The sequence below is a fragment of the Plecotus auritus genome (genome assembly GCF_963455305.1).
Source record: "Plecotus auritus genome assembly, chromosome: 9".
NCBI lineage: Eukaryota > Metazoa > Chordata > Mammalia > Chiroptera > Vespertilionidae > Plecotus > Plecotus auritus.
The window spans coordinates 56195352-56219082 of NC_137783.1; the positions used below are offsets into that span (position 1 = coordinate 56195352).

At 43.5% G+C, this 23731-nt stretch overlaps 1 protein-coding gene across 6 annotated transcripts; it reads left to right on the forward strand.

Moving 5' to 3' along the window:
• The first annotated feature begins 3026 nt into the window (after nucleotides 1-3026).
• ZNF248 (zinc finger protein 248) lies at nucleotides 3027-23730 on the forward strand. 6 transcript variants are annotated; one of them, XM_080688490.1, is made up of 6 exons: nucleotides 3033-3087; nucleotides 4598-4698; nucleotides 4791-4832; nucleotides 16060-16186; nucleotides 16449-16544; nucleotides 21276-23730. In XM_080688490.1, exons 3-6 carry the CDS (start codon nucleotides 4818-4820, stop codon nucleotides 22772-22774), a joined length of 1737 nt encoding a protein of 578 aa, XP_080544616.1. In that variant the 5' UTR covers nucleotides 3033-3087; nucleotides 4598-4698; nucleotides 4791-4817; the 3' UTR covers nucleotides 22775-23730. The 6 variants fall into 6 exon arrangements, with proteins under 6 accessions (XP_080544619.1, XP_080544616.1, XP_080544615.1 ...); XM_080688489.1 differs by lacking the exon at nucleotides 3033-3087 and adding an exon at nucleotides 3102-3759; XM_080688492.1 differs by lacking the exon at nucleotides 3033-3087 and adding an exon at nucleotides 4228-4263.
• The last annotated feature ends 1 nt before the right edge of the window (nucleotide 23731 follows it).

Genomic DNA, 23731 nt, shown 5'->3' on the forward strand with positions numbered 1-23731 from the left:
AAAACATTTTTACTGGATACAATAAGACTGAAAACAAAAAGAACTGTACATAAACATTGTAGTCTCGTTGGTAAATTCTCACTGGGTTAGCAATTCTGAAAGTACTTTACATGTATAGTAGTGTTAGAGTAGGTAGTCAGATACCGTATTAATAATAAAGGGAAGCAAAGGGAACCAGACATTATTAAGCATAATAATCTAGGAACCTGAATCGGATAATAAGCCTGCTTCACTAGGAAGCTACAGACTTCACACACTCCCCAGGGCAAGCATGTCAAACTCAAAGGCTAACATGGGCCAAATAAACAAGGTTTAAGTTTATGTGGGCTGCAAAAAAACAAAAGCTTCAATTTTCATAGAAACGTAGGTTTATTTCGATAGAGACATGCTGAATTCAAAGGGCTGAAATGAGTAATCGTTAACATAAAATAATAGAACATTTAAATAAAAATAAATATTTTTTCTTGAACATTAACTTACCAGACACTGAATAACTGCACAAATTAATAAGCGTAATGCAAATAAACCTATTTTTCTTGTTCTCCAAAAGCGAAATATTTCCTGTCGCACACACCAAACAAGTCAGTCCAAGACTAATGACGTGGCAATGGGCTGCTAAAATATTTGCTGCTAGTATTAGTGGCGAGAAATGGTGCGCCTGTGTGTAAGGCACATAAGGGAAATGAATGCAACACGATTATAGTAATCAGTCATTAGCAAACGCTGTAGTTCATTATTCATAATTATGTACAACAGGATATTGTAAAAATTAAGTTATGAAATTTTTATTAAAACGTTTCTTTCATACTGTTATATTGGCTGGGCCACAAAAATATTCATTGTGGGCCGCATGCGGCCTGTGGGGTGCGAGTTTGACATGTTGCCCCAGGACATCCTCCACCCTAGAGACCTAATCGCCTAAGCAGGCAGGAAGGATTGTTACTGGTCATTACCAGGGGAGGAATAAAAACAGCAGAAATTCCTCTTCTGGGCACATGCCCAGTAGAAGCCTAGATGGCACAAGGGAGGTGCTTGTACTATGAGGCCTGTGCAGTAGGAGCCAAGTTAGGAACCACAGAGACCTGTCAGTCTAGCCTGAGAAAAGGATTGGATTGGATAAGGGACACAGAAGCCCGGAAGATCTAGGAAATAGATTGGTTAGGGGAAGAACCCCATGCTAGAACGATTGAGAAGTTGGTTGGTTGGTTTGAAAGTGCTCCTAGATTTTTCCAAGCCCACGATAATATAATCAGCCTAACAAAAACAAAGCTCTCTCTCTCTCACTCTCACTCAGTAACATGCAGTCACCAGTTTGTTCCTGAGTTTCTCTCCTAACAGCCATGCACGGACTCCAAGTGCAGGTCCAAGCCTGAGCCTCAGTATGGCAATACAGCACCAGCCGGGATCAGACTAAGCTAGCTGGACAAGGACAGGAACTGAACTGTACTGGCCCAATGGCACATAATTCTAGAAGCTGGGTAAAGAATATATGGGAAATATCTTTTTAACTAACTCTTCTATGAATCTGAAGTTGTTAAACAAAATAAAAGGTAAAAAAATGCCATTGACCAAAAAGAGTTCACTATATATTGTTTCATAAGAAGCTCATCATAAAATAACATGCCCAGGAAAATGGGAGATATCTGTAATACTATTAATAATAAAAAACATTTAAAAAATAAATAATATGCCCACCCCCACCCCCCAAAAAAATTCATAGACACAAACAGTATGGTGATTACCAGAGGGAAAGGAAGGAGAGGGAGGTAGAAGAGGATAAACGGGGATAAGTGATGATGGAAGGAGGCTTGACTTGGGGCGGTGTATAATAGAATTGTACACTTGAAAGCTGTATAATTTTAGTAACCAAAGTCATCCCCAATAAATGCAATAAAAATTTAAAAAAATATGACCATATAATCATACTATGCTAAAAATATCAGGAGGATGTGCACATAAAATAAAGTATATTTGGTGCCAGATAAATTTTGGTGTGCCCTCCTCTTTATATGAAGTTTCTTACATATGACCAATTTTTATTATTAACACCGAACTACTAGCTTGCTTTATTCCTCATTCTAGAACAGTGGTTCTCAACCTTTCTAACGCCGCGTCCCTTTAAATACAGTTCCTCATGTTGTGGTGACCCCCAACCATAAAATTATTTTCGTTGCTACTTCTTAACTGTAATTTTGCTACTGTTATGAATCGTAATGTAAATATCTGTGTTTTCCGATGGTCTTAGGCGACCCTGCTAGCGGTTCTCAACCTGTGAGTCGCGACCCACAGGTTGAGAACCGCTGCTGTAGAGCCTAAGACCATCGGAAAATATATTTATGGAAACGAAAATAATATTATGGTTGGGGGTCACCACAACATGAGGAACTGTATTAAAGGGTCGCGGCATTAGAAAGGTTGAGAACCACTGTTAGAGAGTAACTACGGTCACAAATATTAGTTTAAATTTATTTTCTAGGTGTTAAAAAAATTTACCTAAAGTAAAATAACAACTGTTCACGTTCAGACATGAAATTCAGGCACACCTTTCCCTCCTTTTGGTTTGTGCCTAAAAGGGACAGTACTTTGATGCCCGTTTCTGGGGAACGACAGAATCCTGGATGCAGACAGGAGTCTCTCACGTAGCAATCTCTCCACTCAGTCAACAGGCAGAAAACCTCCAGCTGATGTCTACGGAGCGGGCATGGTGTTTACTGGGGAGGGGAATCTTGAGAAATGTACTTAACAACTTGCGTGCCAGACACCGTCCTAAGTGCTTTTACAGTGTATATGCCGGTAATACGTATTCATAAAAACCGTGCTAGGTAGGTACCGCTACTAGCTTACTTTCACAATTCGGGAGCGAGGCATCGCTTCGAAGGGCCGAGTCTCTTCCGCAGCCCCAGCTGTCAGGAGCGGAGTCCCCCCCCCCCACCCCACCCCACCCCACCCCGCTCTCCGCCCGCCGCGGAGCCCTCCCTCTGCGCATGTGCATCCCCGCCTCCTTCCCAGCGCGTTCTTCCCGGCCTCCAGCCCTCCGGGGGGGGAACAATCCCTGGCCTACGGGTCCATGCGGCGAGGGAGCTGCGGGTGAGCCCCAGAGGGTGGGAGCGAGTGCCGAGGGGGCCCCGCGCGGCTCTGGGGTGCGGCGGTTCTGGTGATGGGGAGGAACCCTGCGGACCCCGGCGGAACCCCTGGCGTCTGCGGCACCCGAAGCTGAAAGGACGCCGGACGGGGGCTTCTCTGTCCAACTGGGCCGGGTTGGCGTGAGATGCGGGCTCAAGGGCTTGCGAGCTCTACCGCGTTTAACCCCCGCGCTAACGCGCCCTCGTGTGGCCGCCGGTGGGGAGTGCGCGTGCGCGACGTGAGCGCTGGGCCCACGGTGCGGGGTGGGACTGGGAAGGAGTGCGCGTGCGCGGCGTGTGCGCGTGCCTGGCGTGTGCGCTGGGCCTACGAGGAAAAGGGCGCGTCAGGCCGGGGATCGGTTGTACACGAAATCGCCGGACCAAATAGCCCACGAGAGACCCTGATTTTTCTTCTGTAAAATGCGGGTATTAGGAATACTTTCCGCACTGTGTTGTTCCGAGCACCTGCGTTTTGTTAGCTGCTTTATATTTGTTGTGTGACACGTGCGGCTGGAGCTTGGACTGGTCTTCAGGGCCTCATTTCTCAGTTAACTCTTTGGGGAATCGGAAGAGGGAAAGGGCTGGACTGGCTGCCGACCAAGGCCCCTTCCTGGCTCCAACATTCTCCAGATCCCAAGTTAGTATTTATTATGTCTTCATTTGTGATTTGTTATGTATAATCATGACACAGTCTCTTGAAGCCGTGGAAGGCTGTGTGGCGTGGGAGATCCGGGACAAATTTAAGAAGAGAGGGGTGAGCTGGAGCTGCGAGGGCTGGGCACACAGGCGATACAGGAAATGCCACCCCTTTGGAGAGTTCGTGACCTTGTCGTAGGGATGAAAGGCTCACCAGCGACAGCTAAGGAAATTCTGTCACAATTCCTCCCTAAATACCCCCTACACCTCTCGTTCTTGGTTCACGGTTCACTCTTTCCAGAGGTGAGCTGCCTACAAGTGTCCCATGGATTGATGATGGCATCTAGAGAAGATGCTGAGGTTCCCACTCTCCTGGCCTTATGCAGGCATGTCCTTTCTGGATGATCTAGTTTGACCTTATTTGAAAGGTTTTTTAAAAAATGAGTCTGAGAAGGTGACTGGCTCAGATCATGCAATTTGTTAGTGGTGGAACCAAGATTAAAAGGTAAGTCTGCAGATCCCGGAGCTACTGCTCATTTTGTCACTGTTAGGTCAAAGTTGGTTCCTTATTAAAAGATCTTTTTGAAAATTGTAAGCAGGTTAGAACAAATATTAAAAATTTTACCCGGTCTTAAACATCCCCATCCCTTTTGTCAGAGGTTTCTTGACCCCAAATTAATTTTGTTAATGTTGTTAGCAGGTAAATAGATAAACAATATGGCTTGAGGGTTTCTTTTTCTCTACAGTGTAAGTTTTAACAAATCCGTGGTTGTTTCCTTCTTTAGATTACTGTTTTATGTTATACTCATCTTCTTATGTTTTTAATTTTTGTGTCACAGAACCTAAATTGGTAATAAATCAGTAAGAAACAAATATTACATTCACTCAGTGAAAAGTATCATGTCTAAGCTCAACATATATTGGAACCACACATGGACATGTAAGTATCTTGTGTGTGGAGCTGTGTAGGCAGGTAAATCCAGGAACTGCAAAACAGGTCAAGTTCTGACTTTCTTCTTCCTTCTCTCTTAGCACTGCCTCCTCCACTAAGAACAGAAAATGAACAAATCCCAGGTGAGTTTTTGTTTATTTATTCCCATTTGTTTTAAAGTGTGTTTTCTAAATTTTATAAGTGTTCATATTTTTAAAATGAAAAGGTAGAAATAGGCAAAATTTTACATTAAAGGAGATGTAACAAGAGTAGTAAATCCAAAAGAACAGTTGGTAAAACCAGATGCAAGATGTTTAATTTTACAGTTACCCAAGTTATTGTAAAATTTTCTCTTATCTTTCTAATGACAGCACTGAAATAAATGCATTATATTGCCTGTAATCTTTTTTTTTTTTTTTTTTTTTTTTTTTTTTTGGTGGAAACAGCACAGTGCTAAGGCAGAACTCGGTGGGTATACTTTTCAGGAGACCCAACAGTGAGGTTTGAGTCCACAGCTGTTCATGGTCCTGCTTGATCCAGGAATTAAAACCTGGAAGATCTGGCTGAATGGAAGGACTTTATGTCCCCAAAATAACTCCCCATAAATGTTTGTGTTAGCTCGTTTGAATTTCTAGCTTGAGTAGTAGACAGCTCTGACTTTCATTTCTGCATTTGTCATTTACATTTCAACCTAATGAAGTCAGTCTTGCTGCATCACCACTGCTAATTTGAATCAGTTTTGGAAAAGGCCACCAAATTGTAGTAAAATCCAGTTTTTGTCTTTGTCTTACTTGCCTCCTCTGCAGTACTTGACACTCTGATCTCTAGTCTGTTTTGAAAGTCTCCTCTGTGGTCTATGACACTGCCCTCCTAGCTATCATTACCTAACTCTGATGGAATTTCTTTCTATCCCCCATGAATTGTCTTTTCCTTTTGCTCCAGACATTGCTTATCATTGCTTATCTGTTCTTGGCCCATTGCTCTCCTCAGTCTACCTATTTTTTATGACCGGTATTGCTTTTTTAAAAAATAAAACAGTTTTGAATTGGTAATACTATTAACATGGTTTAAAATGTGATATAGAAGATAGTAACTTAAAAACTCACACTTCCATCCTCTCTGTACCTGATGCTCCCTCTAGGTATGGTGACATTTATCACTTAAACTGAGACACTTTCACTGAGAGTGAAAGAGGTTCTACAAGTAGTTATGCTGCGACAACTGGCAGATGTTGGAGCAGTTCCAGACAAATTGGAGTGCATGGTCACCCTACTATTGGTATCCATTATTAACGATTTCTTGTTTTTCTTTCAAGAGTTTCTTTATTCAATTAAAAGAAAATATGCATACATATTCTTGTATGCCCTCTCTATTTAAAATGCTTCTCAAATTTAGATGCATTTGTACCTTTTGTTAAAATGCAGATTTTTGATGTAGTGAGTAGAGCTGGATGGAGTCTTGAATTCTATATTTTTAATAACCTCTCAAATGAAGCTGATTCTGCTGTTAAAGTTAACACACCAAATAGCAAGTCTATACACTATTTTCCCTTTTCGGCATTTTTTTCACTTTTTTTCATCCTGTCCCAGAGAACTCTATAACAGAACATGGATTGCTGTTTCTTTTTGTGTTATAACTGTATAGTAATTCAGTTGTGAATGTCCCATAGTTTATTTAACCAGTTATTAACTACTTCCAACCTTTTTCTGCTACAAGCCATGTTTTAATGAATAACCTTGTAAGTATAGATTTATTCCATCAAATAAATTACCATAAGTGGAGTTGCAAGATCAAAGGGTGAATACAAATGGATAAACTTGATCAGTTTGGTGGAATTATAATATCATTTTATATTCCCTTTACACTACATGAGAGTGCTTATTTCTCCTCAGCTATTCTTTATACACTATGTGGTTCAACTTTTGGCAACTAATAAGTAAAAAGTGATATTTTATGTAGTTTTCATCTGCAATTTTCTTAATTATGAGTGAGGCTTAATATTTTTTCATGTATCTAAAAGTTGTCTTGTATTTATATTTCAGTAAACTATCTGTTCATACCTATTGCCCATTTTGCTCCTAAGTTTCTGGCTTCGTTTTTTCAGTGTCTAGTTAGCTCTTTATATATATTAGGGTTACTAATGCTTGTTTATTATATGCATTACAAACTATTATTTTTTGGTATATTATTTGTCTTTTGATAATTTCTCTGGTTTCTTTTATTGGAACCGAGATTGGAAGGCTATTGCTGTTGACACCCTCTCAGCTGACTGAACAAGGAAATAGATGTCTATACTAACTCATGTATATATACATATCTATAAATATTTCAGTATGTAACCATCTCTATCTATAGTAAGTATTAGTTCATATTGATGTCTCTTGCTGTAATCATTGCCACGGAACATTCTATCTAGCCTTCTCCCCTTGCTTGTCTGTAATCTCCCACACTAACAGTGAGAATCTGGCTACCACCATTCGAATTTCACTTACTTAATTATTTAGTTTCAGCATACTAGTACATGTATAAGTGATTTTAGAATTTTTCCTTCCAGTTTTTGGCAAATCCTGAATTAAACTTCTAGAAACATTCACATGTAGGTTTTTGCATGGATGTAAATTTTTAAGCACCTGGGGTGTGAAATTGCTAGATCATCTATATATGTATATATAAACAGGTAATATGCAAATTAGCCGGACGTCACAACCCGCTCAGGAGGAGCTGTGTGCGCAGATGGGTGGGAGGGGACTGTGTGCCACCCCCACCCCAGCGGACACACACCAGGGGTGGAGGTGTGCTCTGAGTGGCCGCGGCGCGGCTCAGAACACACCCTTTGGTGGGTGGCGGCAGTGGCTGGAGCAAAGCAGCCCCGGTCCCAGATGCCTGGCGGCGGCTGGAGCAAAGCAGCCCAGGTCCTGGGTACTTGGCAGCAGCCGGAGTGAAGCAGCCCAGGTCCTGGGTGCCAGAGGGAAGCCGGTGCCGGCAGCCAGGAGAAGGAAGGCCTATTCTTGCACAAATCTTCGTGCATCGGGCCTCTAGTGTATTAAATAAGACTGTGTTTCTTTGTGAGTGTTTTTAGGGGTGAGGTGAATTGATGAGACCTGGCTGCCTCCTTTGTTGCTTTGCTCTTCCAGCAATGGTGACCAGTGGACCTGCATGGAGTCCTCTCTGTGCCTCCACCCATCCCTGAGATTAGTCGCAGAGTGCACCCTTCGCTCAGAGAAAAAGTGTGTCTGTGGTAACATTTCTCGGGTTTGCAGATAATATGCTCTGCAACCTAACACTAAGGGTGAGGGGAGGCAAGCTCTGGGTGCTTAAAGAAAGGTGGCCTTGCCGAAACCGGTTTGGCTCAATGGATAGAGCGTCGGCCTGCAGACTGAAAGGTCCCGGGTTCGATTCCGGTCAAGGGCATGTACCTTGGTTGCGGGCACATCCCCAGTGGGAGGTGTGCAGGAGGCAGCTGATTGATGTTTCTCTCTCATTGATGTTTCTAGCTCTCTATCCCTCTCCCTTCCTCTCTGTGAAATAATCAATAAAATATATTAAAAAAAAAAAAAGAAAGAAAAGAAAGGTGGCCAGGCTCCTGGGCTTTGTCTGGAATTCTCTGTCTGGAATGCCAATTGCCAGACAACCATGGCCACATCTCTGTGCTTTGTCCCTGCCCTGGACACTGGGCTCAGCTGCCCACTTCTGCAGGAATGCTTACTAAATCTCTTTGCTTCTTTTGGCTGAAGGGAGTGCCATTCACAAGATTCCTCTGTCTGGACTGAGCCCTACAATGAGCTCTTGGCTGCAGGGCTGCGTCCATGGCTCCTTTAAACTCTTCTCCCTTCTTGTCACCCTGGTTGGCTCCCAGTTGCCCACCTTTAGATGTTTTAATGTGCAGATCTCTCAGACATGTTTGTGTGTTGAACAAGGAATTCTTTGTTGAATTATAGCTGTTCAAATTATTGAAACTTCAAGGTTGCGAGACCAAGGGAATCTCTCACACCACCATTCCTCTGACATCACAGGTTACCAATTTAAAAACTTGTATGTCTAAAATATACATTTGATGCTATACATTTCCCTTTATGCACTGCATCCCACAAATTTTGATAAGAGATATTTTCATTTTCATTATATTTAAAATATATTAAAATTTCTTTTGAGACTTCTTCTTTGACCTATAAGTTATTTATAAATGTGTTGTTTAATAACACATTTAGTATTTGGGGGATTTTCCAGCTGTCATTTGCTTATTAATTTCTATTCTATTATGATCTGAGGACATATTTTGTATGATCAACTATTGTTTTAAGCTCATTAAGGTATGTTTTGTGGCCTGGGCTATGTTCTGTCTTGGTGACTGTTCCATGTAAGCTAGAATGGAGTGACAGAATTTGTATTTTATTGTTTTGGTTAAAGTCAGATCCTGTTGTGATAGTGTTGCTCAGGTCATCCATATACTTACTGACTTTCTGCCTGCTCAATCTCTTAATACTGAGAGAGGAATATTGAAGTCTTCAACTATGATCTGTCTGTTTCTCCTTTCAGTTTTATCAGTTTTTGTTGTTTGTATTTTGATATTCCAAGAAAGGAGACAATATGAAACATGTACATATCTAACAAAAAATTTTGACCCATCTAAGGAGTTCTTAGTTTCAGTTCAAGAATGCCCTTTTAATGTATGTGTGAGAGTCTATATGTACGTGTGTGTACATATATACATGTATTGGAGGGCTCCAAGAGCATTCCCAGGTTCAGTGAATCACTGGGATGACTCATTATGTAGTTGTACTTATGGTTATGACTTATTTAAGTGAAAGGATACAAAGCACAGTCAGCATAGGGAAAAGGCATATGGGAAACCAGAGGAAACCAGGCACAAGATGCTAAGAGTCTTCTCCCTGGACACACTTAGTCCTCTAGCAATGAGCTATGACAACAAGCATGAAATGTCTGCCAGGAAAGTTCAGTAGACACTCAGTGCTCAAAGTTTTTATCAGGGGCTAGTCACATAGGTACTCTGTGCTTAGCCTGTGAAGTCCCAGGCACCAGATGGAATGCACTTGTACAGCATAAACCACATTGTTTGCATAAACAGTCTAGGCTCAGCGAACCATTGTTATTAGAGAACTAGAGGTGCCGAGTGCACGAATTCATGCACAGGTGGGATCCGGCCAGCCCGCCCCGATGGGGTTCCATTGGGCTGGCAGAGGGGAGGGTCCATGGGCGGTTGGCTAGCCAGCCCTGCCCCCAATCAGGGTGGGGGGTTGGTTGGGGGATGGGCCGGCCGGAGTGGTGGCGGGCAGTTGGGGCCTGGATCAGGCTGGTTGGCTGCCGCAGTGCGCTTCATAGCCACTGATTGTTCTGGTTGTTCCACCATTCTGGTCGCTCGGCTTTTATCCTATACTAGGGGCCCAGTGCACAAATTCATGCAGGCTGAAAGGAACTGTGGGCTGCGAGGCTGTGGTGGGCACAGGGGCGGGTCTTGGCCCATTCTCCATGCCCCCACCAGACCCTCTCACCATGGCCCCCTGCCCCCTGTCTGCCGGCAGCCCCACTCCCACCATCACCACTCCCATGCGCTGATGGCGCCGACCCCATTGACAGCGGGTGCAAGTGGGGCTGTCACTGGCAGCAGGTGCGAGAGGTAGCTGCCAGCCTCGATTGCCCCTCAGGAGCAGGGGGTGGTGGAGAAGCCCTGAAGGGCAATCAGGGTCGGTGCCAGGTGCCACAACAGGTGCAAGCAGTGGCTCCAGTGCTGGTAGCATGAGTGAGCACTGGGCAGGACCGCAGCGTGCATGAGCAAAGAATTTTCAGTAACCACCAGAGGCTCGCCCCTATGACAGCGACCGGCACCCCACCTTGGCCTGGCACCCCCACTCACTTGCTCCACCATCCCACCACAGCCAATGCCCGCCATCTTCCGCGTGCACTCCCTGGTGGTCAACATACGTCATAGTGACCAGTTCAGTTCAGTTTTTCAGTTGTTCCACTGTTTGGTCTATTTGCATATTAGGGTTTTATATATCTACACTAATAAAAGAGAAACATGCAAATTGACCATCCCTCCGCTACGCCCACCAGCCAATCAGGAGCAAGTATGCAAATTAACCCAACAAAGATGGCGGCGGCCACGGAACTGGAGCGAGCAGGAGACTTGGGTTTCCCCTGGTGATGGAGGAAGCCAAGCTTGCCGCCCGCCCTGGCCACTGCTGAAGGAGTGAGTGGCTGGGAGCCTGGGTGGCCAGGGGCGACCCAGGCTTCCAGCCCACCCTGGCCTCCCCTCAAGGAGTGGCTGGGGGCCTGGGTCGCCGGGGAGCGTGGCCAGCCTAAAAATGGCCCTCAGCCCCTTAAGCAGGCTGGCCACACCCCCATGGAGTGAGGGTCCCCGCTGGGGGGGCTTGGCCAACCTGTAAACAGCCATCAGCCCCTCACCCAGTCTGGCCAGGCACCCCAGCGAGACCCCCCACCCTGAAGGGGCTGTGGCCAGCCTGAAAACGGACCTCAGCCCCTTACCCAGGCTGACCACGCCCCCATGGAGTAAGAGTCCCCGCTGGGGGGTATGGCCAGCCTGCAAACAGCCATCAGCCCCTCACCCAGGCTGGCCACGCCCCCCCCAGCAGGGATCCTCACCCCATGGGGGCGTGGTCAGCCTGCAAACAACCATAGGCCCCTCGCCCAAGCTGCCCCATGCTCCAAGGGAATCACCCACCCTAATTCGGGACACCCTTCAGGACGAACCAGCCAGCCCCCACCCATGGACCAGATCTCTATCTATACTAATAAAAGGGTTATATGCTAATTAGACTGGGAGACCTTCCAGGAAACCTTCCGGACATTCTTCTGGACAAAGCCATGGTGGCGGGGCCAAGGTAGAGGCAGTTAGAGGCCAAGAGGGGAGTTGTGGGTGATCAGGCTGGTGGGGGGTGGCCATTGGGGGTCATCAGGCCGGCAGGGGCGGGGGGCAATTGGGGGTGAACAGACCAGCAGGGGGCCAGTTGGGGGTGAGCAGGCCGTCAGTGGGGGTCAATTGGGGGTGATCAGGATAGTGGAGGGGGGCAGTTTGGAGTGAGCAGGCCAACAGGGGGGCGGGCAGTTGGGGGTGATCAGGCTGGCGGGGGGGCATTTGGGAGCAAGCTGGCCGGCAGTAGGGGTCAGTTGGGGGTGAGCAGGCCGGCAGGCAGAGTGGTTAAGGGCAATCAAGCAGGCAGGCAAGTGAGCAGTTAGGAGCCAGCAGTCCCGGATTGTGAGAGGGATGTCCAACTGCCGGTTTAGGCCTGATTCCTGTAAACCGGCAGTAGGACACCCTTCGAGGGGTCCCAGATTAGGGAGGGTGCAGGCCGGGCTGAGAGACACCCCACCATACACGAATTTTGTGCACCAGGCCACTAGTCCTATATAATAAAGAGGTAATATGCAAATTGACCACCACTCCAACACACAAGATGGTTGCCCCCATGTGGTCAAAGATGGCCACCCCCATGTGGACACAAGATGGCCAGCAGGTGAGGGCGGTTGTGGGTGATCAGGCTAGCAGGGGAGAGCAGTTGGGAGGAACCAGGCCTGCAAGGGAGAACACTTAGGGGCAATTAGGCCTGCAGGGGAGGGCAGTTGGGGGGGACCAGGCCTGCAGGGGAGGGCAGTTGAGGGGGACCAAGCCTGTAGGGGAGGGCAGTTGTGAGGGACCATGCCTACAGGGGAGGGCAGTTGGGGAGGACCAGAACTGCAGGGGAGGGCAGTTGGGGGGGACCAGGCCAGCAGGAGAGGGCAGTGGGGGTGACCAGGCCTGCAGGGGAGGAGAGTTAGGGGTGACCAGGCCGGCAGGGGAGGGAAGTTAGGGGTAAGAAGGCCTGCAGGGGAGGGCAGTTGGGGGGGACCAGGACTGCGGGGGAGGGCAGTTAGGGGTGACCGGGCTGGCAGGGGAGGGCAGTTAGGGGCAAGCAGGCTTGCAGGAGAGGGCAGTTGGCAGTGACCAGGCCTGCAGGGGAGAGCAGTTGGGGGGACCAGGCCTGCAGGGGAGAGCAGTTAGGAGGTGACCTGGCCTGCAGGGGAGGGCAGTTAGGGGCAATTGGGCCAGCAGGGGAGGGCAGTTGGGGGGGACCAGGCCTGCAGGGGAGGGTAGTTAGGGGCAATCAGGCCAGCAGGGAGCAGTTAGGTGTCGATCAGGCTGGTAGGGGAATGCTCAGGGGGTGATCATGCTGGCAGGCAGAAGCAGTTAGGGGCAATCAGGCAGGCAGGCAAGTGGTTGGGAGCCAGCAGTCCTGGGTTGTGAGAGGGCTGTCTGACTGCCCTCGAGGGGTCCCAGATTGGAGAGGGTGCAGGCTGGGCTGAGGGACACACACCCCTGTGCACGAATTTCGTGCACTGGGCCTCTAGTATAGATAATAAAAGGCTAATATGCAAATTGACTGAATGGCAGAACGACTGGTCACTATGAAGTGCACTGACCACCACTGGCAGACACACACTGACCACCACTGCCAGACGCTTAATGCAGGAGCTGCCCCCTGGTGGTCAGTGCACTCCCACAGGGGGAGCGCCACTCAGCCAGAAGCCAGGTTCACAGCCAGCAAGCGCAGCGGCAGTGGTAGGAGCCTCTCCTGCCTCCACAGAAGCGCTAAGGATATCCAACTGATGGCTTGAGTGGGCCTAAGCTGGCAGTTGGACATTCCCCAAAGGCTCCCAATTGCCAACCACCTACGGCCTCTAATTGGACATCCCCTGAGGGCTCCTGGACTGCCAATCATCCGAATCTCGTCCACTGGGCCTCTAGTATATATAGATAGATGGTGAGAACTCTCCTGAAATCCAAGGTCCCAGATGCCAGCCAAAGGCCACCTTGTGGCAGACTTCTCAAGGGCTAGTGGTCTTAGCCCTGCTCTGTTCTTTTCTGCACAACACACATCCTATCTTTCATTTATTTTTTTCATATATTCATCTGTTTTATTGAATATATTATTCATAATTTAATTTGAAGTTCTTGCTTATCATTTCCAATATCTGAGTCCCCCATGAGTCTGTTTTAATTGTCTACTACTGGTCCAGTGCACAAAATTAGTGCGTGGGGGTGGGAGGTTCCCTCAGCCCAGCCTGTACTCTCTCCAATCAGGGACCTCTTGGGGGATGTCCAACTGCCGGCTTAGGCCTGGTCCCTGTTGTCCTAAACTGGCAGTCGGACATCCCTCTTGCAATCTGGGACCACTGGCTCCTAACCACTCACCTGCCTGCCTGCCTGATAGCCCCTAAATGCCTCTGCCTACCTGCCTGATTGCCCCTGACCCCTCTGCCTGCCTGCCTGATCGCTTCTTACTTCTCTGCCTGCCTGTCTGATCACCCCTAACTGCTTCTGCCTGCCTGCCTGATCACCCCTTACTGCCCTCCCCTGCTGGCCTGATCTCATCCCCAACTGCCCTCCCCTGCCGGCCTGATCTCATCCCCAACTGCCCTCCCCTGCCGGCCTGATCTCATCCCCAACGGCCCTCCCCTGCAGGCCTGATCTCGCCCCCAGCTGCCCTCCCCTATCAGCCTGATCTCGCCCCCAATGGCCCTCCCCTGCCGGCCTGGTATCGCCCCCAATTGCCCTCCTCTGCTGGCCTGATCTCACCCCTAGCTGCCCTCCCCTGCTGGCCTGATTGCCCCTAACTGCCTCTGCCTCGGCCCCCACCACCATGGCTTTGTCCGGAAGGAAGTTGGACGTCTGGAAGATGGCCCAGTCTAATTAGCATATTACCCTTTTATTAGTATAGATAGAGTATGTAGGATAGGATTGCTTAAATGCGGGGGAGCCTTTTTCAGCAGGAGGAGATGCTCTTGGCAGACAAAAATACATAATCCCTATATCTGGCCTGATAGCCAGCCATATGCACTATACTGCCAAACCGGTCATTGAAAAATTGAACCGCTGTCTTACACCTTACACCAAACAGCTGTTGCCCTTAAAACCCCATCTCAGCCCCCACCTTAGGTTCTGCCTTCGCAGTTCACCCAGATTAGGTTCTGATTGGTCGGTTTCTATGCCAGTCAGCATCAAAAGCCCCGCCTTCTAGGCAGCCATTGGCTCCTTGCAGTTCACCCAGATTTGGTTCTGATTGGTTGGTTTCTATGCCAGTCAGCATCAGAAGCTCTGCCTCCTAGGCAGCCATTGGTTCCTTGCAGTTCAACCAGATTTTGTTCTGGTTTGTTGGTTTCTATGCCAGTCAGTGTCTCTGGGCCTGATCAGAGAGGTGGGGCTGATCAGCAGCCACCCCAGGCTGCTGGCGAGGGGGCTGAACTGCTGACCTCTCAGAGAGAGAGTGAGACTCGGCTGCTGGCGAGGCCCAGAGAGAGAGAGAGAGGCAAGGGCTGATGATCAGCCCCACCTCTCTCTCTCTCTCTGAGAGGTCAGCAGTTCAGCCCCCTCGCCAGTCCCTGCCCACCCGAGCTTGCTGCACGTGCAGCCTGGCGTTCGGTCGTCCCTTCGGTCGTTTTGGACATTACGGACCCTGGCTCTTTATATATATATAGATTTTTTTCTTGGTCCTTATCTTCACAGAACATGAAGTTTTTTATTGGATGCCAGACATATTTTTTAAAAAAATGGTAGAGGCTCCAGAAAATGATCTCTTTCAGCAGGAAGGATTCATCCTTTCTCTGGTGGGCAGGTAGAATGCAGGACTGGTCACTTTAATCAATCATAAGTTGAACTTGGTCAGGGCCTGCACCATATTCATTTCAATCCACTATTCATTTTAACAACTGAAAGTTTTACTTCCTCAGTGAAAGTTAACTTAATAATATAAAAGGTGCCCAGCTGTTGTGGCTAAGTGGTTGAGCATCAACCTATGAAATAGGAGGTCACATTTTGATTCCCTGTCAGGTCACATGCCTGGGTTGCAGACTCAATCCCCAGTAGGGGGCATGCTGGAGGCAGTCAATCAATGATTTGCTCTCATCATTGATGTATCTCTCTCTCTCTCTCTCCCTTCCTCTCTCTGAAATCAATAAAAAATATATTTAAAAAGATAAAACTATTAAGCATTTAAAATATAATAATATAAAAGGACTAACTTTTCCTTGGTAACCCCAGTCTATTTTGTGAATAATGCTAGCTCCTACAATGTCTAATTTAATAAATGATAATGTACATGTCTCCTTATCAGGTCACAAGCATTTAAGAACAGAAACTGTGTTTGTTTTCATCAATAGTATTTGTAGCTGTTAGGACAGTTCCAAGCCCTTAGTGGAAAGTCAGTTTGTACATATTTTATCCTACATAGTATAGCACAAAAGAAGGTATCCTATATGACAATTTTTAGTAAGCTCTAAAGAAATTAGTTCTTTCAAATTTTTTCCTCATTATATAGTTCTGACAGCTTCATATAGAAAAATAATATACCGTTACAGGAACAAGTGTCATTCAAAGATGTATGCGTGGACTTCACCCAGGAAGAGTGGTATCTGCTGGATCCTGCTCAGAAGATACTATACAGAGATATGATGCTGGAAAATTACAGCCACCTTGTCTCAATAGGTAAGAATATTTTCCATTTGACTACCAGTAGCATGCATTTCTTAGTTGATGAAACATGAACTTCCTGTGAGAATTTTCTGATTTTCAGCTAGAGATTTGGGCTAGCATAAAGAATGCTGTGTTTTTGCCTACTTGGGGATTGGTTGATTTGGGCACCTCCTTTGAACAGCTCTTTAAACTGTACCTTTTTCCCCCATCATTTTTTCAGAGTCCCTAAAATCAGGCTGTTCAGCCATAGTACTGTATTATTTTCTCTTAACAGGGTATTGCATTACTAAGCCAGAAGTGATCATCAAGATAGAGCAAGGAGAAGAGCCCTGGATATTAAAGCAAGGATTCCCAAGCCAGTGCCACCCAGGTGAGTTCATGAGTTCACAAGCAGATGGAGCTACAGGAAGTGAGATCTTAAGCCATTGTTTAGGGCTTATCACCTTTCAGATATTTTTCAGATATTTCTTTTTGTAGCCCCGGACCTTTGGAAGTTCTAAGGACAGTTGGCCCACATCCCTTTATTACCTTAATCACATTCCTCCACATGTCACTTTCACTCATAAGTGCTTTCCTTTGTTCTTCTACATTTTAAGGGTGACTTACCTATACCCATAAGCCAAATTCAGTCGGGTTCATCTTAGATAATTTTTCTTGATTAATGTTTTTTTTTTTTTTTTTTTTGGTTAGTGTATCTTTTAGAATTGTTCACCTTCCCTCTATTGTCTTTGTGTTAGCTGGTGTGTTTTCATGCAGTACTTCTATAAATTCATTTAACAAATATATGTGAGCACTCACTATAATCCAGTTATGTTTTTAGGTAATTAAAAAAGTCATGTCCCTGCTGTCATGTAGTGTATATTACAGTGAGGGGCACAAAGCATACCTGTGTGTTGTGTGTATGTGTGTGTATATATATATATACACACACAGTGTTGGGTGATGGTAAGTACTCTTAAAGCAGTGGAAAGGGAAATGGAGAATGATGTAATATTTGGTAAGAAAGTCAGGGAAAACTTTTTTAATGAGGTTAATAGAGATGAGACTAATAAAGTGGAAGCATGAATATTTTAGGCAGGGGAAACATCAGGTGCTGAACTTCTCAGACAGATGTATTCTTAGAGTGAAGAATGGCAAGGAAGCCAATGTGGCTGGAGACCAGTGGGTGAGGGGGAGATAGATAGGAAATGATATCATAAGAAGTAGCATGGACCATGGTAGATACATTAATTTTGTTTTCAGTGATGTGAGAAATCCTTTTTTTTTTTTTTAGTAAATGTAAATCAAATTATGTCATCAAATCTGATTTACTGTTTAAAAGAGTCTTTCTGACTTCTAGTCAGTGAATAAACTGTGCTGGGTGGGTGGTACGTAGGCATTAGCAAGGAAGAAACACCAATTAGGAGGCTATTATGTACTCCAGAGGAGAGAAGATAGTAGCTAAGGCTATGATGGAAGTGCTCAGAAGTGGTAGATTTGTACAGATGTATTGAAGATGAGACTAAGAGGATGTGCTGTTGGATTGGATAATAGTGTGTGAAAGAGAGGACTCATGAATGACTCCAATGATTTGTCTCAAGCAACTAGATAAATTAAGGTGTCATTTACTGAGATAGAGAAAATCAGGGAGGAAAGATTATAGGGCAGTTATTACAAATTTAAATTTGGATTCAAGAAGCTTGAGATAGCTGTTAAAATCTAGTCTGTGTATTGGAGGTTGGATGTGTACAAGTATGGAATACAGAATTAGAAGTATCCATTTGAAAGGCATTAATTTCAGGTGGTGTCAAAGGCATGGGGTTAGAGATCTTCTAGAACAGATGTTGGCAAACTTTTTAATAAAAGACCAGAAGGTACATATTTTAGGGTTAGTGGCAACATGTGGTCATGGTTGTTGCTGCTGCTGCTCCTCCTCTTTCCACCCCTTCTCTTCCTATTTATTCTCCTCCTTTCCTCTTATCCTTGTTCCTCCCTATTGCTCTTATACTTTGTCCCTCTAAAAATGTAAAGAATATTCTTAGTTCAAGAACCATTCATTGCTTGTAGTCATAGTTTGCTGACTCCTTTTCTAAAGAGTGGTTCTTTGTGAGAGAAGTAGTCTTGGGACAATACACTTTTATAAGACATGTAAATCCATTAAATCTCATCATTAGAGGAGATTGAGAAGGAACAGTCTAAGTGACATGAAAACCAGAGAGGCTGGTTTTCTAGGAGTCAAATAAGGGACATTCTACAATCCTTTTACTAAAGTGGCAACCATGGGTCACTGTACTAAGCCTGTTATTTCCTATTACTAGTCTATTCAGACTCCTGTTGTTTTCCTTTCAAAACCATCTACTACATTTCTTCATTTTCTCACTTTTCACTGATACCACATAAAACCAGAACTTTGCCTGTGATTTTTCATTTCTGGCTTGAGCTACCTCCTAAATGGCTTTTATTTTTTTAACCTAAAGCATCCAGTGTATCTTTTACTAGCCTGACAAAGCAGCTTTTTATTAATAAATAAAATTAAAGTCTTTCATTGACTATTACAGTGTGGTCCTATTCTTTTTTTTTTTTTTTTATAAGAATTTATTTGAGTCAAAACGATGACATGCTGATGCTGGGAACCAAGATCACAAGTGCTATACTGTGGTCCTGTTCTACCTATCCTAATTTCTTTCTTTCTGCTCTCCAGAATTTACACTAAAACCCATACTATATTATATCCTAAATTTCACTTATAAATGCTCTTTTTTTTTTACTTTAAGTAATTTATTATTTTTCAGTTACAGTTGACATACAATATTATATTAGTTTTTGGTGTATAACTCAGTGATTAGATGTTATATAACTTACTAAGTGATCACCCTGATAAATCTAGTACCCATCTGACACCATAGATAATTATTACAATATTATTGACTATATTTCCGATGCTGTACTTTATATCTCCATGACTATTCTGTAACTTCCAATTTGTACTTTTTAATCCTTCACCTTTTCCACCCATCCCCCCAACAGCCTTCCCATCTGGCAACTGTCAAAATGTTCTCTGTATCTGTGAGTCTGTTTCTGTTCTACTTGTTTATTTTATTTTTTAGATCTATTTTGTCTGGTGTAAGTATTGCTACCCCAGCTTATTTGTTTGTTTGTTTCCATTTCCATGAAATACCTTTTTCATCCCTTTACTTTAAATCTGTGTGTGTCTTTTGATCTGAAGTGAGTCTCTTGTAAGCAGCAAGGGTCTATGAGTCTTTCGTAGACAGCAAGGGTCTGTTTTCCTTATCCATTAAGTCTCTGTATGTCTTTTGATTGGAGCACTTAACTTATTTGCATTTAAAGTAATTGTTGATAGATATATACTTATTACCATTTTAATATTCATACTTCTTATCCTTCTTTTTTTTCTTCTTCAACACTAATTTGGTGGTGATGAACTGCTTTAGCTTTTCCTTGTCTGGGAAGCTCTTTTATTTGTCCTGTTCTAAATGATAGCTTTGTTGGATAGAGTAATCTTGGTTATAGGTCCTTGCTTTTCTAAAGAATTTTAATGTATTTTTATTGATTTCAGAGAGGAAGGGAGGAGAGAGAGAGAGAAACATCAACGATGACAGAAAATCATTGATCGGCTGCCTCCTGCACACCCCCTACTGGGGATTGAGCCAGAAACCCAAGAATGTGCTTTGATCGGGAATCTAAGCATGACCTTCTAGTTCATAGGTTGATGCTCACCCACTGAGCCACGCTGGCCAGGCTAGCCAAAAATTTTAAGATAATGTCTACTTAAGGTCTCAGAACCACATAGAGAAATGTGATCATTATGGATATTACAGTTAAGTAAAATCCACAGATGAGGCTCAAGGTATAAAAACTAAAAACTCTATAAAAGATTAACCTAGAAATAAAAGCAGACTTAAAAATCAACATTGCCTCAGAAACAAAATTATTTTGGGGAGAAGCCAGCAGATTGAGGTGAAGGAACATCTGACTTGATGGCTTGGGCAGTTTCATTAACAGCTGTGAGAAAACAAAATGAACCTGGTCCTTTTGCAGAGATGGCCTGCTCCTCATCTGTGTTGTATTTCCTGTTGAACATTTGTGTTGTTGTGAATCACAGCTAGAAAGAGAGTTGGAGTGTAGGGTAAAGCAGAGTTCCTTAATGCATGAGGAAATAGATGCTTTCAGAAATTTATTTTGATGTTGACATAAAATGGGGAGAGAAAGGAATGGCAACATGCATTAGTGAGGCTCTTACCACAGTAATAAAGTTGTGAGAAGGTAAGGACATAAACCATGATCTGCCTCTGCCAAAGCAAATTCTTCCTCTAATTTGTTTTTCAGTCTGTTTTCCTTAAAAACAAAACAAAACACATAAATACTTCCCTTGTTGAATTCATCCAGTTCTGAGTTTCTTGCTTTCCAAATGAACATCTCTCAGAAGATCTCACCATGTCTTCAGTTTATTTCACCTTCTCTAATTTGCTTCTCTTAAAACATTTTTAAAAATAATTATTTTTCTGTGAATTATATTAAAGGAAAATCTAGATCCTGGGTTTTAGGACTATTCTTTTGGACCTAAGGAAGTTGGTGTTTTCAGAACTTCAGTTTGGTTTCATGTGAAGAGTGAAGTCACATACTCTAGTTGGAATTCTACCCCAGTAATCTGTGTACGAGAGGATTAGGACTAAATTGTTCTCTCTCTACCAAACACAGTTCATCCTCTGAAAGCCCTTGTCTACTCACCTTAACTGTCACTTTATTCCATGTTTAATGTCTCCTTTGGGCCCACCCCATTCTTTTGCATTTCTTTGTTTCTGAATCAGCCACTCCCTAGTGCTTTGAATTTTATTTCCTTTTCTTTTTGTTTAGTTTTGAAGGTTATATATTTATAAAGTGCTAAATGTCATTGCCACTTTCCTTGCCCTGCTTCCACTGCAGCATGTATTTTCCATTCCAACCAGACCAGTAAAGGAAATATATAGTTGGATTTAGTTCATACCAGGAAACTGAGTCTAAAACAAAGGATTCATTCCATAATAGGGCATTTGTGTAAAAGTCCAATTCCATTAGAAATGTACTGAAATTCATAAGATGTGGTTATTTTTCTCATTTCTAGAAGACTGGAAATTTGATGACCTAATAGAGAGCAGCCAAGAAAATGAAGATGGACATTTTTGGCAATTTGCTCTCACCACCAACAAAACATTAAATATACATGGTGGTGATAGAGTAAGGAAAACTTTCAATCTGGGTAAAGACTGTGTTCCTTCAAGAAATTTTTCATATAAGATATGTGTCTCTTGTGAAATGAGTTTGAAGAATATTTCAGACTTAATTATTAGTAGAAAGAACTATTCTGGAACAAAACCTGATAAGTTTAATTTATATGAGAAATTGCTCCTTGATATTAGTCATGAGAAAACTCCTACTGGAGGGAAATCTTATAACTATGATCAAGAAAGGAATATCCTTAGTCATGGCCAGGATCTTACTCAGTTAATTTTTGACCAGTCTTCTGAGTATAATGAAAATGGACAAGGCTTACAAGAAGAGGCAGCCTTTTTCTCAAACAAGAGAGCCCAGATAGGAGAGATACTCAGTGAATATAATGAATGTCAAAGAACTTTCATCCAAAATTTAAAGCTCAGTTTATCTCAGAGAATTCATTTAGAAAGGGACCCATATGAATGCAGTATTTGTGGGAATTCCTTCTATATGGATTTAACATTGGGACATCAGAGTGCTCTTACAGGGGAGAATCCTTATGAATACAATGAATATGATCAAATTTTTGGTGACAATTCAACTTTCATTATTCATCCAAGAAATTGCACAGGGAAAATTCCCCATGAATATAAAGTAAGTCACAAAACGGGGGCGAAATCAGCCCTTTTTAAACATCAGATAGTACACGTGGGAGCAATATCTTATGAGCACAAGGAGAATGGAAATAATTTCAACAAGAAGTCACATCTCACCCAACCTCGAAGAGCTCACTCAGGAGAAAAAAATTTTGAATGTGCTGAATGTGGAAAAACATTTTGGGAGAAGTCAAACCTCACTCAACATCAGAGAACACACACAGGAGAGAAACCCTACGAATGTGCTGAATGTGGGAAATCCTTTTGTCAGAAACCACACCTTACCAACCATCAACGAACACATACAGGAGAAAAACCTTATGAATGTAACCAGTGTGGAAAAACATTCTGTGTGAAGTCAAACCTCACTGAACATCACAGAACACACACAGGAGAGAAACCCTATGAATGTAACACATGTGGAAAATCCTTCTGCCACAGGTCAGCACTAACTGTACATCAGAGAACACATACAGGAGAGAAACCCTTCATATGTAATGAATGTGGGAAATCCTTTTGTGTGAAGTCAAACCTCATTGTACATCAAAGAACTCACACAGGAGAGAAACCGTATCAATGTAATGAGTGTGGGAAAACCTTCTGTGAGAAATCAGCTCTTACTAAGCATCTCAGAACTCACACAGGGGAGAAACCCTATGAGTGTAATGGATGTGGGAAAACCTTTAGTCAGAGATCAGTACTCACTAAACATCAGAGAATTCACACAAGGGTGAAAGCTCTTTCAACATCCTGAATGTTCAGAAACCTTTGTCCACCCTTTCAAATTCATTATTCACTTTTTAAAAATAAGATTAATGAAACCCAAAGAACATCACAAGTTACTCAAAAGTTATGTCTTATTGCACTTCAGATAATTAACACTTTAAGAGCCCAGCCTGTTTTGTCTTCCAGATGGAAAGTATAGTGTCAGTCACAGGTGACTGACTGGGCGCTTAACGTGTTAATATTAGAATAAAACCTTATTAATGTTTTAAATATCTGGAAGCGTTTAAGAGAAAATAAATTTTTGTTAGAAAAGTTGTACTGAGGAAAAATTTGTTCATTTAAGTTATATGGTAAAAATCTTTGTAGATAATTTATGTTGTCTAGTATCATATTCCAAATGTGATACCAAAACTTTATTGTAAATATAATGTGTGATACTCTTTTACTGATATTCACAAGTATAATTTGAAGCTTAAAAAATGTTGAATGACAGTAGCATTAAACATTCATGTGAAGAATCCCTAATGTGTTCAGGCCTATGTAAGTATTCTAATAGAAATTTGAGGTATGCTTAATTTATACATTAGAGCCCAACACTAATTGTGAAGAGAAAGTATGAACACTTAAATAGCTATTGTGGTCTACATTAATATTTCCCACACTAAATACCACCAGTATCTTTGTAGGTTGACATAATTACATAAGTACATGTAAATATATTTATACACACAAATAGTGGTGTGCTAGAATAAGTTTAGACTGGCTTGGAAGTACTGTTGATTTAAATTTTCAGGAATTTTGTGAGCCAGTTGTTAAACACAGTCATTAAAAATTAAATTACATAAAATTATAATTAAATTATATTAAAAACAAAGGTAATAAATACTCAACACTCATTACTTCCTAATTATTTTATAACTAGAGGCCTGGTGCATGAAATTCATGCATGGGGATGCTGGTCCCTCAGCCCGACCTGCACCTTCCC

Excerpts from the sequence above, each read along its gene's own strand:
- ZNF248 (XM_080688493.1), top strand. Across the intron at positions 16,187-16,448 it reads CAGCCACCTTGTCTCAATAG|GGTATTGCATTACTAAGCCA; the intron begins GTAAGAATATTT and ends TTCTCTTAACAG. Across the intron at positions 16,545-21,275 it reads CCCAAGCCAGTGCCACCCAG|AAGACTGGAAATTTGATGAC; the intron begins GTGAGTTCATGA and ends TCTCATTTCTAG.